This window comes from Temnothorax nylanderi, unplaced genomic scaffold, assembly GCF_030848795.1.
Source record: "Temnothorax nylanderi isolate EJ_2023f unplaced genomic scaffold, tnyl_v1.0 TNYL_tig0400_pilon, whole genome shotgun sequence".
NCBI classification, from domain to species: Eukaryota; Metazoa; Arthropoda; class Insecta; order Hymenoptera; family Formicidae; genus Temnothorax; species Temnothorax nylanderi.
In genome coordinates, this window is record NW_027249462.1 from 89020 (window position 1) to 103914 (window position 14895).

The 14895-nt window shown below is 39.8% G+C and overlaps 1 protein-coding gene and 1 pseudogene across 1 annotated transcript; one reads left to right on the forward strand and one right to left on the reverse strand.

Moving 5' to 3' along the window:
- The first annotated feature begins 2240 nt into the window (after positions 1-2240).
- On the forward strand, positions 2241-8960 carry LOC139782268 (putative nuclease HARBI1; annotated as a pseudogene).
- A 1955-nt stretch (positions 8961-10915) lies between these two features.
- Positions 10916-14013, reverse strand: LOC139782269 (uncharacterized). Its single transcript, XM_071721237.1, has 5 exons — positions 13989-14013; positions 13713-13823; positions 13118-13571; positions 12793-12921; positions 10916-11324 (listed from the first exon to the last, which is right to left on the reverse strand). The coding sequence occupies exons 1-5, from the start codon at positions 14011-14013 to the stop codon at positions 10916-10918; spliced, it is 1128 nt and encodes a 375-aa protein (XP_071577338.1).
- Positions 14014-14895: the final 882 nt, after the last annotated feature.

Sequence of the window (14895 nt, forward strand, 5' to 3'; positions counted from 1 at the left end):
TTGAGACGCAGGGTCTTCGCCCAGGAGGCGATGATTACTAGCCTGAGGTCACTACGAGACCTGAACGCTCGGCTGCAGCAGCAGTTGCAGGAGCAGCAAACGCAGATGCTGCAAATGCAACAACAGCTGCAACAATTACAGTCCCAGAAAACTGCCCTACCCCCTAAGGAAGGGGGGCCGAGCAGCAGGGCGAAAAGGAAAAGATACGTCGTAGAGAGCTCCAGCTCGGACGCAGAAGCAGATGCGGAAGCGGTGGAGGAAAGCACTTACAACGTTGTTATGGAGAAAGTCCGAAGGGAGGGAATGCCTCCGGTAATTAGGCCCCTTCTACAAGGTGTGGCTAAGATCATCGAGGATGCTGTTGCCCCAGCGGGCGCAGCGGTCTCGAGCGGCACGGCCGGTCCCACGAACGAAAGCACAGAGGGAATAGAGGATAGACTCTTCCAGGCCCTCTCGCAGAGGCTTGAGAGGTGGTTCGAGGGGTTGGCAGAAAAGACTGCCCCTCCAAGCAATACCCCGGCAAAGAAACAGGGAAAGGACAAGGCAATCTCGATGCTTGTTATTTCCGCCCCCGGGAGGTCCGTCACAAAGACAAATAATAACGCTGGCAAGAAGAGCACAGCCAAAACACCCGCGGCCAAAACATCCGCGGCCAATATTAAGGATAGTGCGTCTTCTAACACAAAGAGGGAGACGAGTACGGGTAAGAAGGCGCAACCCGCCCTTCCCCCGGTAACGCCGACTACCAACGCGAATACTGCGAAAGCCCAAACATGGGCGACCGTAGTCAAAAAGGGGAAAAAAGTTAACACGAACAAGTCAGTGCCCAAGCCCAAGGCTCCGGCATCTAACAACACGCCGTCCAAGGGCAAGGCGGGAGGCTCAACTGCCACCGCGTCACAGCCCAAAAAGGGCACAAAGAGGAGGGTTCCGCGTACAGCCGCTATTACGCTTACATGTCCAGAAGGCGAATACGTCGAGCACATGAGTTTCGTGAGGCGGGTCATCAAACTTTCAGATTTGGGGATCGAGAAGTCCCCAAATATAAGAAAGACGGCCACAGGGGCTCTGAGCCTGGACCTGTCGGGGCAGGACAGTGCCGCTAAGGCGGATGCCCTAGCGAACAAAATGGCTGAGGTGCTCGCAGGGAAAGAGGGTGTCAGGGTCGGACGCCCGATCATGTCCGCCGAACTCCGGATTAGCGGGTTCGAGGATTCTGTGACGGAGGAGGAAATCCGGGACACCCTGGCTGTCAAGGGAGGAACGTATCCCTCCAGCATAACGGTGTGGCCGGTACGACGGGCATCAAACGGTCTCTGCACCGTGTTTGTGAAATGCCCACTTGTAACGGCGAATGCGCTCACGAAAGAGAGTCGCATAACGATCGGCTGGGCGGGCGCTAAAATCGAGCTACTCGAAAAGCGCCCGTTGCAGTGTTACAGGTGCCTTGAAACAGGACACACAAGGGCCACCTATAAGAGCGAGGTAGACCGCACCGGTAGCTGCTACCGGTGCGGGGAAATAGGCCACCAGGCGCGAACCTGCGAAGCACCTTTTAAATGCGCCGTCTGCGCTAGTAAGGGGCTGCCGAGCAACCACCGGGTGGGCAGTAAACCGTGCCCCGGTGGAAAGAAAGGCAAGGGAGGAGCGACCCCTCCAAAAAGCGGAGGGAAGACAATCTAGGCAGCGACAACCGGCACGAAGAACGGTGCTGCTAAAGACGGAACGACGAAGTCGGCTCCGGGTAAGAAGTCTAAGGCGTCGGTGTCGACCCCGGGCACAAAACCCAAGCCCAAGGTTGTCAAGACGGAAAAGGTCGCTGGCTACAAAGTCGATGGCGACAAGATCACGCGCAATAAGGCCGCGATACCCATAACTGAAGCTATGGAGATAGACAAGGCCAGGGAGGAGTCAGAGGGACGGGTGGACTTCTCGACAGAGATCCAGAGGCTAGACGAGCCGATGGAGGTGGAGGCTCCGACAGCAGAACCGGCGAGGACTAGGGTGGAGGACCCTGTTGGGACGGAGTAAAATGTCCCTACGGGTCCTGCAGGCAAACTTAGGTTTGTTCGCGTCGCATGCTCCAATGTACACCAGAGAGCACTTGGATCACAGATAAGATGGCGGTTGGGTCAGATGGGTTTATGTGCACCAACGCTCAGTGACACGAACGGACTTGAGCACTCCCTTCCCTTCTTCCAATCGCACATCATTGACTGGTTATTCCAAATTGGTAAATAATGGATCGTCTAGATTTTTTTGGCGGTTTTCGTATGATAATAATAAATAATATTAATGATGACTTTTTGGCTGAAAATCTTGTACCTTTGGCAGGAATTGGTGATTTGTTAAAAGACAATGGGAACGACGATGAAATAGAAAGTGAGTATTGATGATAAAGATGTGGCGTTTCTAACTTTGACGTAATCTGTAAAGATCTTGTAATTTTAAATTCATCTTTTTTTAAGTAGTTTGTGCACTTTTATTGGATTTTATGATTGATATTTGCAGATATTGCCATTAACGCAATTGTTGAAATTGCAGAAGGTTTCGTCCAAAGAATACATAGAACATGCATAACTAATTACATTGAAAATATAGTGCCTATGTATACGGATAGAGAGTTTGTTATACATTTTCGTTTGAAGAAAACGCTTTTTATAAGTATGGTAGAGAAATTTAGCCATTAGCCATATTTTAGAAATTTAGGAGATAAGTATTGATTTTTTCAAATTAGATATGTGTATACTAAAAAATTTTAACTTTATTTTGAATAAAGTTTGATCAATATTTTATAGGACATGGAGGATTCAAAGTAGTTTCGGCTGAGAAACATATTCTCACTTTTTTGTGGTTTGCTGGCCATCAAAGTGCTAGTTTCAGAGATGTTGCTGACAGATTCGATCTCTCTCTTAGTACCCTTGAATCTGTGTTACGTAGGGTCACACAATTTTTGTATGATATGAGGAATGAAGTTATTCGGTATCCTACTGAAGTAGAGAAGCAAAGAACGCAAAGATACTATCTCGAAAGTAAAGGTTTTCCTGGAGTAATTGGTAATAATGTGATTCTCTTCGATGATATTATATTTAATTTAAGCTCACAGTTTTGTAATTCAGTATGTGTAATCCAATTACATTAATTCATTTAGTGTATTTCTTTTCTGTTGTAGGATGTATTGACGGCTCACATATCCGTGTTGACAAACCTTCTGAAGACTCAGTGGCTTACATCAATAGAAAGCATTATTTTTCCGTACACATGCAAGGGACCGTTAATGAACAGAAGAAGTTCTTAGATGTATTCATTGGCTACCCTGGTTCAGTGCACGATGCAAGAGTATTTGCAAATTCCAGTTTGGCTGAAGATTTGTCAATATTTTATGAAAGTATAAACTTATCACATTCATAATTTACTGTATTTTTGTATATAAACCAACTATCTTTGTATTTCTTATTCAATTCAGTTAAAATCGTAGATATCTTGTAGATATGGATTGGTAATTATCTATAATTTTTGTATTTGAAAGTGTCCGGAGAAGATATTCACTGCCAGTATTATAAATTTGTAGTACATGTTGTTAGAAATATATAATTTCAATAGGTTGTGTATATGCGAAACTGTACACTAAAGCGGCACGCGACCGATGCGTATTCGCATGATGATCGAAGGATTCCGCGATCGTGAGGAGACAAAGCGCGGAGCTCACTCACGTCGCGGACTCCGGAGCGCAAACATAAAGTACGGAATAGTCGTTGTGAGTCGAGATCGCTCGTGACTGCGGTCACACGTTGTAATTCGGGAACACACACATGTACCGTTGATTATAATAAACTGTTCGTTATCTTGACCACGTGTAAGAACTCACTCAGTCCAACAGGTTATGGGCCCAGGATAGTGGTTCAAGGTGCAACAGTAAGTGAAACGTGTGTGCGAGTCTCGTGAATCTAAAAACTAAAAACTGAAAAACGTAAAATCCAAAAATGGCAAAGACTTTGACGGATGAAATAAACCAAATTGAAAAACTAAACGGTGTGGAGAATTTCCAACTGTGGAAATTCGGAGTAACAATCCTACTTAAAGCGAGTGATTCCTACAGCACGGTCGCTCGAGCTCCTCCGGCGACTGAAGATGATGCCTGGAAGAAAAAGGATGCGAACGCGCAGAAAGTAATAGCGATGTCTCTCGGTAAGAAGCCTTTGATGCACGTGCTAAACTGTAAAACCGCATATGAGATGTGGAACAAATTGTGCTCGATTTACGAACGCGACTGTGAACATCAAAGATATGGACTCATGCAGGAATTCTTCAGCTGTACTATGGACAAAAGTTCAGATGTGGCTTCGTATGTGAGCAAGATAGAAAATATCGCGTGCAGGCTGAAAGCGTTAGGCGCAGAAGTAACGGAACCCATGCTGGTGTCTAAAATACTTGTCACCTTGCCGGATACGTACAGGTCGTTCGCTACCGCGTGGGAATCAACACCGCGATCTGAGCAGACAATGAAAAACTTAACGGCGAGGTTGCTTTCGGAAGAAGCGAAGAATGTGGAAAAGCAGGAGAGTGAAAATGCCGTAGCATTTAAGACTTCCGAACGAAAATGCTTCAAGTGCGGCGCGACGGGTCACCTGGCGAGATTCTGCAAAAGATCGGTCAAAGAAAGTAACAATAGCGATAGACGTTGCTTTAAATGTAATAAAACGGGTCATTTCGCGAGAGCGTGTCCGAAAAATGATGACTCAAAGGAGCGAGTGCAGTGCAAAATCTGCAAGAAGAATAACCATCAAGAAAAGGACTGTTATTTTCGCGAAAAGGAAAAAAGGAAAACGGACGCTGAAGCTAAAAAAGTGTCGTTTTTGGCGCACAACCGGTGCGACGTGAGGTGGATTATGGACTCGGGTACGACGTCCCATATGGTGAACGACAAGAAATTCATAACAGACCTTCAGAAAGTAAAATCAACGATTGGAGTAGCCAAGGCGAACGAGACGATGACGTCGGAATGAATCGGTACAGTGGACCTGGAGATCTTTACTTTGAAGGACGTGATGTACATTCTCGATTTGAGTACAAATTTACTTTCGGTAAGCGCAATCACCAAAAATGGAGGAAAAGTAATTTTTACCGAAGATAAAGTTGTCGTGGAGAAGGACAAAGTAAATATCCTGCGAGGCGAAAAAAAGGAAAACGGACTTTATGAAGTAAAACTTTCGAGTGTGAAGGAAGAAACGCATGTTGCTCGCGAAATTAATATAACGGAAAAATGGCATCGCAAACTTGGTCATCTCAGTGTTGATGGAATGAAAAGCCTCGTGAACATTTCGGAAGGCATGAATCTTTCCATAAAGGAACTGAAAAACATTGAAAAGCTGTGTGGAACGTGTCTAAAAGCAAAACAGACCAGACTGCCGTTTGAAGGACACAGAACAAGAGCCAAACGACCGTTGAAACTGATACATACAGACTTGTGCGGTCCCGTGGAAACGCCTACGTGGGACAATAAGAAATACATACTGACATTGCTGGATGACTATACACACTTCAGGATGATCTATCTGCTGAAAAATAAACACGAAGTTCCGAAGATAATAAAAGAGTACGCGGAGCAGGTTGAAAACAAGTGGAATTTGAAGATAGCAAGATTGAGATGTGATAACGGGCGCGAATATGTGAACGAAAACTTACAAGGATGGTGCAAAAGGAAGGGAATAGACATGGATCGTACTGTTCCGTATACGCCTCAGCTGAACGGGAAGGCTGAACGACTGAATCGTACATTGCTGGAGAAAATCAGAGCTTTGTTAGGAGAATCCACATTGAAGAAAGAAATGTGGGGCGAAGCAGCTTACACAGCCACGTACCTGTTAAACAGGAGCCCGACGAAAACGCTGGCGGTGACGCCGTATGAAGAGTGGAACGGGAAAAGACCTGATCTTAACAACTTGAAACTGTTTGGATGCGTAGCGTATTCCAAAGTACTAGGTCCTCTTAAAAAGTTAGAAGATCGAAGCAAAAAATTCGTTTTTGTCGGCTATGCTCCGAATGGCTATAGACTGTGGGACGCCGAAAGAAGAAAAATAATAATCTCAAGAGATGTAAGATTTGAAGATACAACAAAAAAAGATGAAAAAGGAAAAAAGGACTTAGCCAATCTAAAATTGGAACAAACAGAAGAAGACGTAAACAGCGATAGCACCGAAGAAATGGAGATTAAAGAAGATGAAGATGAAGTCTGTGTTGTGGACTCGAGTACAGAAGAAGAAAGGGAGGAGGAAAACGAAGAGGAACGATTACGCAGATCAGCCAGAAAGAAGAAGAAACCGGAAAGATATGGTGAGTGCGTATACCTGACGTACCAGGAAGCAGTTACAGGACCCGACAAAGAAGAATGGAAAAAGGCTATTTAAGAGGAAAAAGAATCACTGAAGAAAAATAAGGTCTGGTCGATAGATCGGAAGCAGATGGAGCAAAATTGCTGAGTAGCCGATGGATTTTTAAAATAAAAGACAACGGAAAAAGCAAAGCAAGATTAGTTGTAAAAGGGTGTGAGCAGAGGAGTGGTATTGATTACTCAGAAACGTTTAGCCCTGTGGTAAACAGTAGCTCTCTGAGAGTTCTATTTGCATTGGCAGTGAACAAAGAATATCACATGTTTACATTTGACGTGAAGACGGCATTCCTGTACGGAGAACTGGATGAAAACATATTCATGCTTCCTCCGGAAGGATTCAACTGTGGAGACAGAATATGTAAACTGCTGAAATCACTGTATGGATTGAAACAAGCTCCTCGGGAGTGGAACCGAAGACTCTCTGAGTTCCTTAAGAATAAGAAGCTTGAACCGTTGGTGACAGAACAATGCATATACGTAACGCTAGACAGAACGCTGATCTTGAGCTTCTATGTGGACGACGGAATATTGCTTGGGAAGAATCTTCAAAAGATAAATCAGCTGATCGAAGAATTGAGAGCGGAGTTCGAGATGACGGTGGACAGGAATCCGAAGTCGTTCTTAGGGATGGAGATCAGACACTCATCAGGAAAATTGAAGCTGACGCAAGAAAACTACTCCACGAAGGTCCTGAAGAAATACAAAATGGACAAATCGAAGTCAGTAAGCACGCCGCTGGCCAAAGGGGAAGAATCAGTTCGAGAACCGGCAAAAATCAACTATCCGTATAGAGAGGCGATAGGCAGCTTGCTGTACCTGTCGAGTAAAACGCGTCCAGACTTGGCACAGGCAGTGGGATTCGGGAGCAGGTACGTTAGCAATCCCAGAAATCAAAACTTAATAGATTTAAAACGTATGTTTAGGTATCTGAACGGCACACGAAATCATGGTATAAGTTTTACTTGCGAGACCAATGGGAATGAAATAATTGCATACTGCGACTCGGACTATGCTGGGGATCCGGATACACGAAAAAGTACGACGGGATACATTATATTTTATTGCGGAGGTCCTGTCAGCTGGTGCTCTAGAAAGCAGTCTATAGTGGCGACGTCCAGTACGGAGGCAGAATACATTGCGGCTGCCGAATGCTGCAAGGAAGTATTATATCTAAAAATCTTGATCGAAGAATTGTTAAAAAAAAACAGTAAAAGCGAATTTAAAAATAGATAATCAAAGCGCGATAAAACTCGTAAAAAACGGAGTAATAAATAGAAGGTCGAAACACATAGATGTGAGATATCACTTTATACATGAAAAAGTAAAAGAGAAAATAATCAGTGTAGAATATTGTCAGAGCAATAAACAAATAGCAGACATGCTTACTAAACCATTAGGGAAAAATAAATTTGTTAGTTTTAAGAAAGCCTTAGTTGATTAGATAATAATAAGATAAAACTAAACGACAGATAACGTTGAAATTAGAGCTAGGATAGACATCGAAACTTAAGTAACTAAATGATAATAGGATAGAACTAAAAGATAAATAACGTTAGAATTATAGTTAGATGGTGTTAAACTTGAATGAATTAAACATGAAGTTAAAATGCGATTAAAGGATGATTAACGTAATACTTTGCTGCGCGATATAATGTATTGAAATAATTATGAAATGTACTCGCGCGTAACTTTGCTACATATGTTCACACAACTTGTTGAAATTAAGGGAAGGTGTTAGAAATATATAATTTCAGTAGGTTGTGTATATGCGAAACTGTACACTGAAGCGGCACGCGACCGATGCGTGTTCGCATGATGATCGAAGGATTCCGCGATCGTGAGGAGACAAAGCGCGGAGCTCACTCACGTCGCGGACTCCGGAGCGCAAACATAAAGTACGGAATAGTCGTTGTGAGTCGAGATCGCTCGTGACTGCGGTCACACGTTGTAATTCGGGAACACACACATGTACCGTTGATTATAATAAACTGTTCGTTATCTTGACCACGTGTAATAACTCACTCAGTCCAACATGTAACTATGTAAACTATACATTTTCAACGCTGGCAGAGTGAATATCAAAACGCAGCCCTAGCATTAGCTGTTAATCTTAAATATACGTGCTTTTATTTCAGATGGAAGCATACTTCTTGGAGATGCTGCATACCCATGCCTTCTCCAATTAATTACTCCATATCGGGATAATGGACATTTGACGCAGGCCCAAAGAAATTTTAATCGTATACATAGTCAGTGCAGAATTTCAGTTGAGCATGGATTTGGAATACTGAAACAACGTTTCAGACAGTTATATTTTCTCAAGCTGAGGAATATGCAATTCATCGTCAAATTCATCTTCGCTTGCTGCGTTCTTCACAATTTGGCTGACTTGGATGATCTGCAACACATGGAAGAACCTGAAGTCGACAATCATGCTGATATAAATGCGCAAGTATTGTTACATAATGTCCCAGCAGCAGATAGAGATGAAGATCCAGGTGATGATCGACATGGTCGCGATCTCAGAGACGAATTATGTAGACAATTGTTTCAACGACGATTTGAATAAGAGTATCCAAATAAATTTGTTTAAATATTTTGTTCTAATATTAATATTTAAATATTATGTTTATTATTTTTTTAAAATATCGATATCGTTTCTAATTTTTCTAATTTTTCGGGAAATAATTGACCGAATCTCAAAGAATTACATATGAAACAGGGGTAGAATTTTCCGGGGAGTGCTATAAAGTATATAATTTTTCGTTACCGATTTTTTTGTTACCGATCTTTTTGGAAGCCGGTATAAGAAATTTTTCCAATTTTTCGGGAATTAATTGACCGTATCTCAAAGAATTGTACATGAAGTAGGGGTAGAATTTCCTGGGGATTGCCATAAAGTGTATAATTTTTCGTTACCAATTTTTTTGTTACCGATCTTTTTGGAAACCGGTGCCGAAATTTTTCCAATTTTTCCGGAAATAATTGACCGAATCTCAAAGAATTGTATATGAAGTAGGGGTAAAATTTCCCGGGGAGTGCTATAAAGTATATAATTTTTTGTTACCGATCTTTTTATATTTTTCCGGGAATAATTGACCGAATCTCAAAGAATTGTATATGAAGTAGGGGTAGATTTTTTCGGAGAGTGCGGGGTGAGGGAAAAAGAAGAAGCAAATACTTTTCGTCGCCGCGAATAAAAGCGTCCACCCGTTGAGTGATTCGGGGATGGTGTAATTTAATCTAGCGTGGAATATTCAGAACCATTTTTTGTTACCGATTTTTTGGAAGCCGGTTACGAAATTTTTCCAATTTTTCAGGAAATAATTGACCGAATCTCAAAGAATTGTATATGAAGTAGGGGTAGAATGTCCCGGGGATTGTTTATAATTTCCCGGGTAAAGTTTATAATTTTTCGTTACCGATCTTTTTGGAAACCGGTTACGAAATTTTTCCAATTTCTCGGGAAATAACAAGTAGTTCGCGGTCGGACAGACAGACATAGACGTCAGATACTTATATATATAGATAGGGGTATAAAGAACTAAAGAATGTAATAGAATTAGAAAAATTGCTAATAGTAAAGAGGTTTCCGATTTCTGTTTAAAAAAAAATGTACGTGATTGCTCCAATTTCAGCAAACTTTGAGATATCAAGCTGAATTTTTTTATGGATAATTTTTTTTATGGATAATTTTTTATTACCGATTTTTTGGAAAGCGGTTTGGAAATTATTCAAATTTCGAGAAATAATGAGTATTAATTCACCGATTTTCTAGAAACCAGTGCCAAATTTTTTTTAATTTTTGGAGGATAAGTTTAATTTTTTATTAATGGATCGATTTTCTTGAAACCGGTATCAAAATTTTTCTAATTTTTTGTTGATGATTTTGATGAAACTGGTACCAAAAGATTACTAATTTTTATGGGGATGGTTACTATGGGGTTAAATATTGGGGGTTTCATGGGGTTCTATTGGTGCTCTTAATTAATGAGTGAGTTTGGGGAGAGGGGAATAGATTTTGATCCCGCGCAAAGCGCGGGCTCAAAATCTAGTAACTACATATATGTGAAGCGTTCATAAAGTTTGTAACTTTGCTTATAAAGAAAAGAATGAAGTCGATTGAAAGTGTGCACATTTATTAGCCTTTATTTACCTATGAATCCTGTAAAGTTACACATTTTTCCCAGTGATGCAAGATCTGTCAGATATAATTATTGTAAAAACCAACACATTTGTCTTTCAACAAAATTAAAATTAAACTTAATAAACTGTTTATAAATTTTATAAATCTTTAATAATATTTTATTAACATTTTTTTAAAAGGCAATGTGTCTATTTTTACAACTATTATACCCTTACAGATCTTGTCAGGAAAAATGTGTAACTTCGCAGAATTCATATGAAAAGGTTAATAAATGTGCACAGTTTCACTACTTTTTCACCTTTAAGTAGGCAAAGAAATGAACTTTATGAATGTCCCATGTATATAATTTGATGAACCTTCAGTCTTATTATATCTTATTAATCTTCTTCGTCTGATAATTCTTGTGTTGAGTATTTTTTACTTTCTATTCTCTCTAGTATCTTAAGTTGCCTTTGTAAGATGCTATTTCGCTCTTTTTGCAATTGTAATTGTTCTATTTGTAATTCATTACATTTTTTTAGCTCCGTCAGGTATTTTGTACGTATTTCTTGTTTGGCATCACTTTCTCTTTGTAGCACAGCACAGATGGATTCCTTAACTGATTGTAGAGTAAGCGCCAATTTGCCATCTCGTACTTTTGCTTTTGTATTTATTAAAGATGAGCAACTGCTATCCGTTATGGACGATCTGCTGCTACCTGCTACTGATAGAGATTCACTGTTAACTGCAGATAGTGTCGAAGGTGGTGAGTTTAGTGCGATAGAAGATTGTTCTTCATTTTCATTCCTGTAATATAGGCCAGTCATATTAGACATCGAATCGTCCAATTAATCTTCCCAGGTTGCAACCACCATGAATCGCTTTGATTTGAGGTGCTATAAGTGGGATTTATTTTGCTTCGCAAAATTAACGCGGAATAAAAAGTTATTAACAATATTATGAACAAAAAACACGATTTTTTTCATTTTTTCTCAAATATCTCGAAAACTAAGCAAGATAGGGTAACTAACTATACGTACTTTTTTGTAGAGCGTAAAATTATCTACAATAATGATATGAACAACATTTATCGTTAAGTCAGTCGTTTAGCTTGCACGCGCCGTCAAAGTCCGAGACTCGGATCCCGAAAATCCTCGATTTCATCGTTTTTTTATGTTGCGCCGGTGATTTTTTTTCGTCATTTAAAATGGAATTAAAAATCCCCCAAAAATCACACATCATCTGAGAACTACAAAGAATACTTTTCATGATGCAACCGATTTTTTAGACCCTTTTTCTTTAGTTTGTAGCTGTGTAAGCAAAAAATTTTGATTTTTTGGAATAGTCTTAGTTTTTCGCTGTTTTCAGGCCTTAGAATTTATTTGAGACGAATTTTATCGTATGCATTTTGTTGTGGACAAAATTTGCAACAAAAAAGGACCCTTGTATTTTTTCGTACGACGAACGCTGATTTTTTTATTGACGCGCGAAGTTATCCAATATTGCGCTCAGGTCTGATAACGCATAACTTTGCGCGTCAATAAAAAAATCAACGTTCGTCGTACGAAAAAAATACAAGGATCCTTTTTTGTTGCAAATTTTGTCCATAACAAGATGCATATGATAAAATTCGTCTAAAATGAATTCTAAGGCCTGAAAACAGCGAAAAACTAAGACTAATCCAAAAAATCAAAATTTTTTGCTTACATAGCTACAAACTAAAGAAAAAGGGTCTAAAAAATCGGTTGCATCATGAAAAGTATTCTTTATAGTTCTCAAATGATGCGTGATTTTTTGGGGATTTTTAATTCCATTTTAAATGACGGAAAAAAATCACCGGCGCAACATAAAAAAAACGATGAAATCGAGGGTTTTTGGGATCCGAGTCTCGGAGTTTGACGGCGCGTGCAAGCTAAACGACTGACTTGACGATCAATGTTGTTCAGATCATTATTGTAGATAATTTTACGCTCTACAAAAAGGTACGTATAGTTAGTTACCCTATCTTGCTTAGTTTTCGAGATATTTGAGAAAAAATAAAAAAAATCGTGTTTTTTGTTCATAATATTGTTAATAACTTTTTATTCCGCGTTAATTTTGCGAAGCAAAATAAATCCCACTTATAGCACCTCAAATCAAAGCGATTTATAGTGGTTGCAACCTGGGAAGATTAATTGGATGATTCGATGTCTAATATAACTGGCCTAATAGAAAACATTTTAAATTATATATTTAGAAATGAATTAAAAAACATCTTAAGGAGATGATTACTCACTGACAATTGTGAGACAAATGTTGACTGACCACCCTTTGCAAAATGTCTTCTTGAGAAACCATTTCATTGCGGCCAGCTACAAAAGGTGGCACTCCACTGTGACTTTTTCCAAATAATTTTATTATTTCACTGCAAAGATACATATGTATTCTATTACTTACTCATTAACTACTAAATATAATACTAAATACTTAATAAAAACAGAATATTGTGAGAATAACAAAATAAAAATATAAAACAAACTGACTGAACTGTTAATTATAAATGTTTAATTCAAAAATATTACATTTATAGTTATATACAGAAAACACAAGATAGAACTTACTCTTCATATGGAAGAGGTTTAGTGCCTTTCCCAGAACTGTTTTTTCCCATAGTCCGTTTAATATGTTTATCCCATTTCTTCTTCAACAATTTAAATTTATTTTTCATGTGATTTTTAGTAGCATTCACATAACCTCTTTCCTGGAAAGATTCTGCTATCGCTTGAAACATGGCCTCTTTACTTTGATATTTTCTTTTCTGGAATTTTTTTTCATACTGTTCATACTCTGTGAAAAACAACATTATGGTTCTATGGTCCCAAATAAAATAGCCATCATTATTGACACCAGAAGTATTCTCCTTTTCATTATCTGAGTCTATAATTAAAGAGTCCAATGAAGACACAATTGTAGGCGTGTGCTGCATAGAGTTTGTTGCAGGAACCGTAACAGAAGGACTCTCATGAATTTTAATCTGAGGTTGAATTCTAGAAGAACCTGCTTTATTTGGTAAAGCATCCAAAAGTAAAGAGTCCAGTGAAGACACAATTGTAGGTGTGTACTGCATAGAGCTTGTTACAGGAACCGTAACAGAAGGACTCTCATGGATTATAGTTTGAGGCTGAATTGTAGAAGAATTTGTTTTATTCAGTACAGAATCCAGAGGCGCAGTTGTGGTTAGGAACTGTGTCGAGTCTGTTGTAGCAGTTACAACAGAAGTCTGGGGAGGCTTGATTAACTTTATTGACACCAGTTTAGGTTTCACAGCTAAAAAATAAAACAATATTAATGTAGTACAATATTCATGCAATTTAAATTACCTTAGAATAAAATCATTTAATCTATCTTTTAGAATTTATTTCATTAGTCAATTAAGTAAAAATATAACTAAAGTATTGTATTTAAGTAATCAGCATCATATAAAATTCTTACCTGAGTATTTAAAAGAAGTCTCCATGATTGTTAATTTGAAATATTCTGGACTCTAGACCCGACTGACTTGAGCAATGGCTACTGTTTACACATTTCACACGCATGCGCGCATAACATTGCCCAATTGCACCACCTTCGAAGGTAAGGCAAATAGAGTGTGCTCCTAATTGCTCCTTGGAGTATGCTCTAACGTGACGCGAACATCTAGTCGCCATCTTGGTTCAGGTGACGCGAACGTATTGGAGCGCATTGGAGTGAGAAAGTGCATATTGGGGCATGCGACGCGAACAAACCTCTTGAACCACGCCCGCGCCGCTCAGGATCTGTTTGTCCACACCCTGGCGGAGCGCGGGTGTGGTTTAGGAATAGCGGCGGAGTCCTACAGGGTCCAAGCAGGCCACCCCTGCTGGGCCGTGGATCGTAGCGGCTCCGCCGCTCTTACGTGGAGGACGCTGCCACACTCACTCTGATGGGCGATGTTAATAAAAATGATTGATTATGAAATAATCGAAGTTTTAAATAATCGATCATACGTAATCGATTATCCCGCAAGCGAATTAAATAACAATCGATTAATTTGCAAAAGCATTGGGGAAAAATCGATGATTAGCTAATAGATTATTATTTAATAAAAAAAAATTTTAAGCTTAAATTGAGATCTAACAGTGATTGTCGTAATGCTAGTTTTAGTCTAGTTGCCAGCTAAACGCCAGTATTGCCAGTAAACGGCTCTCATGAACTCTATTCTACAATTCTAGATTCTACAATACAATTCACTTGGCTTTTTATATAATAGCTAATTTGCCGCATTCTCTGGCTCTGGACTTTCTGACTGTAGTATATCTTTGCCTTGGGTGTGCGTTATTGCTACGTCTCCGGAATAAGTCTGGAAAAAATGTAAAAAATG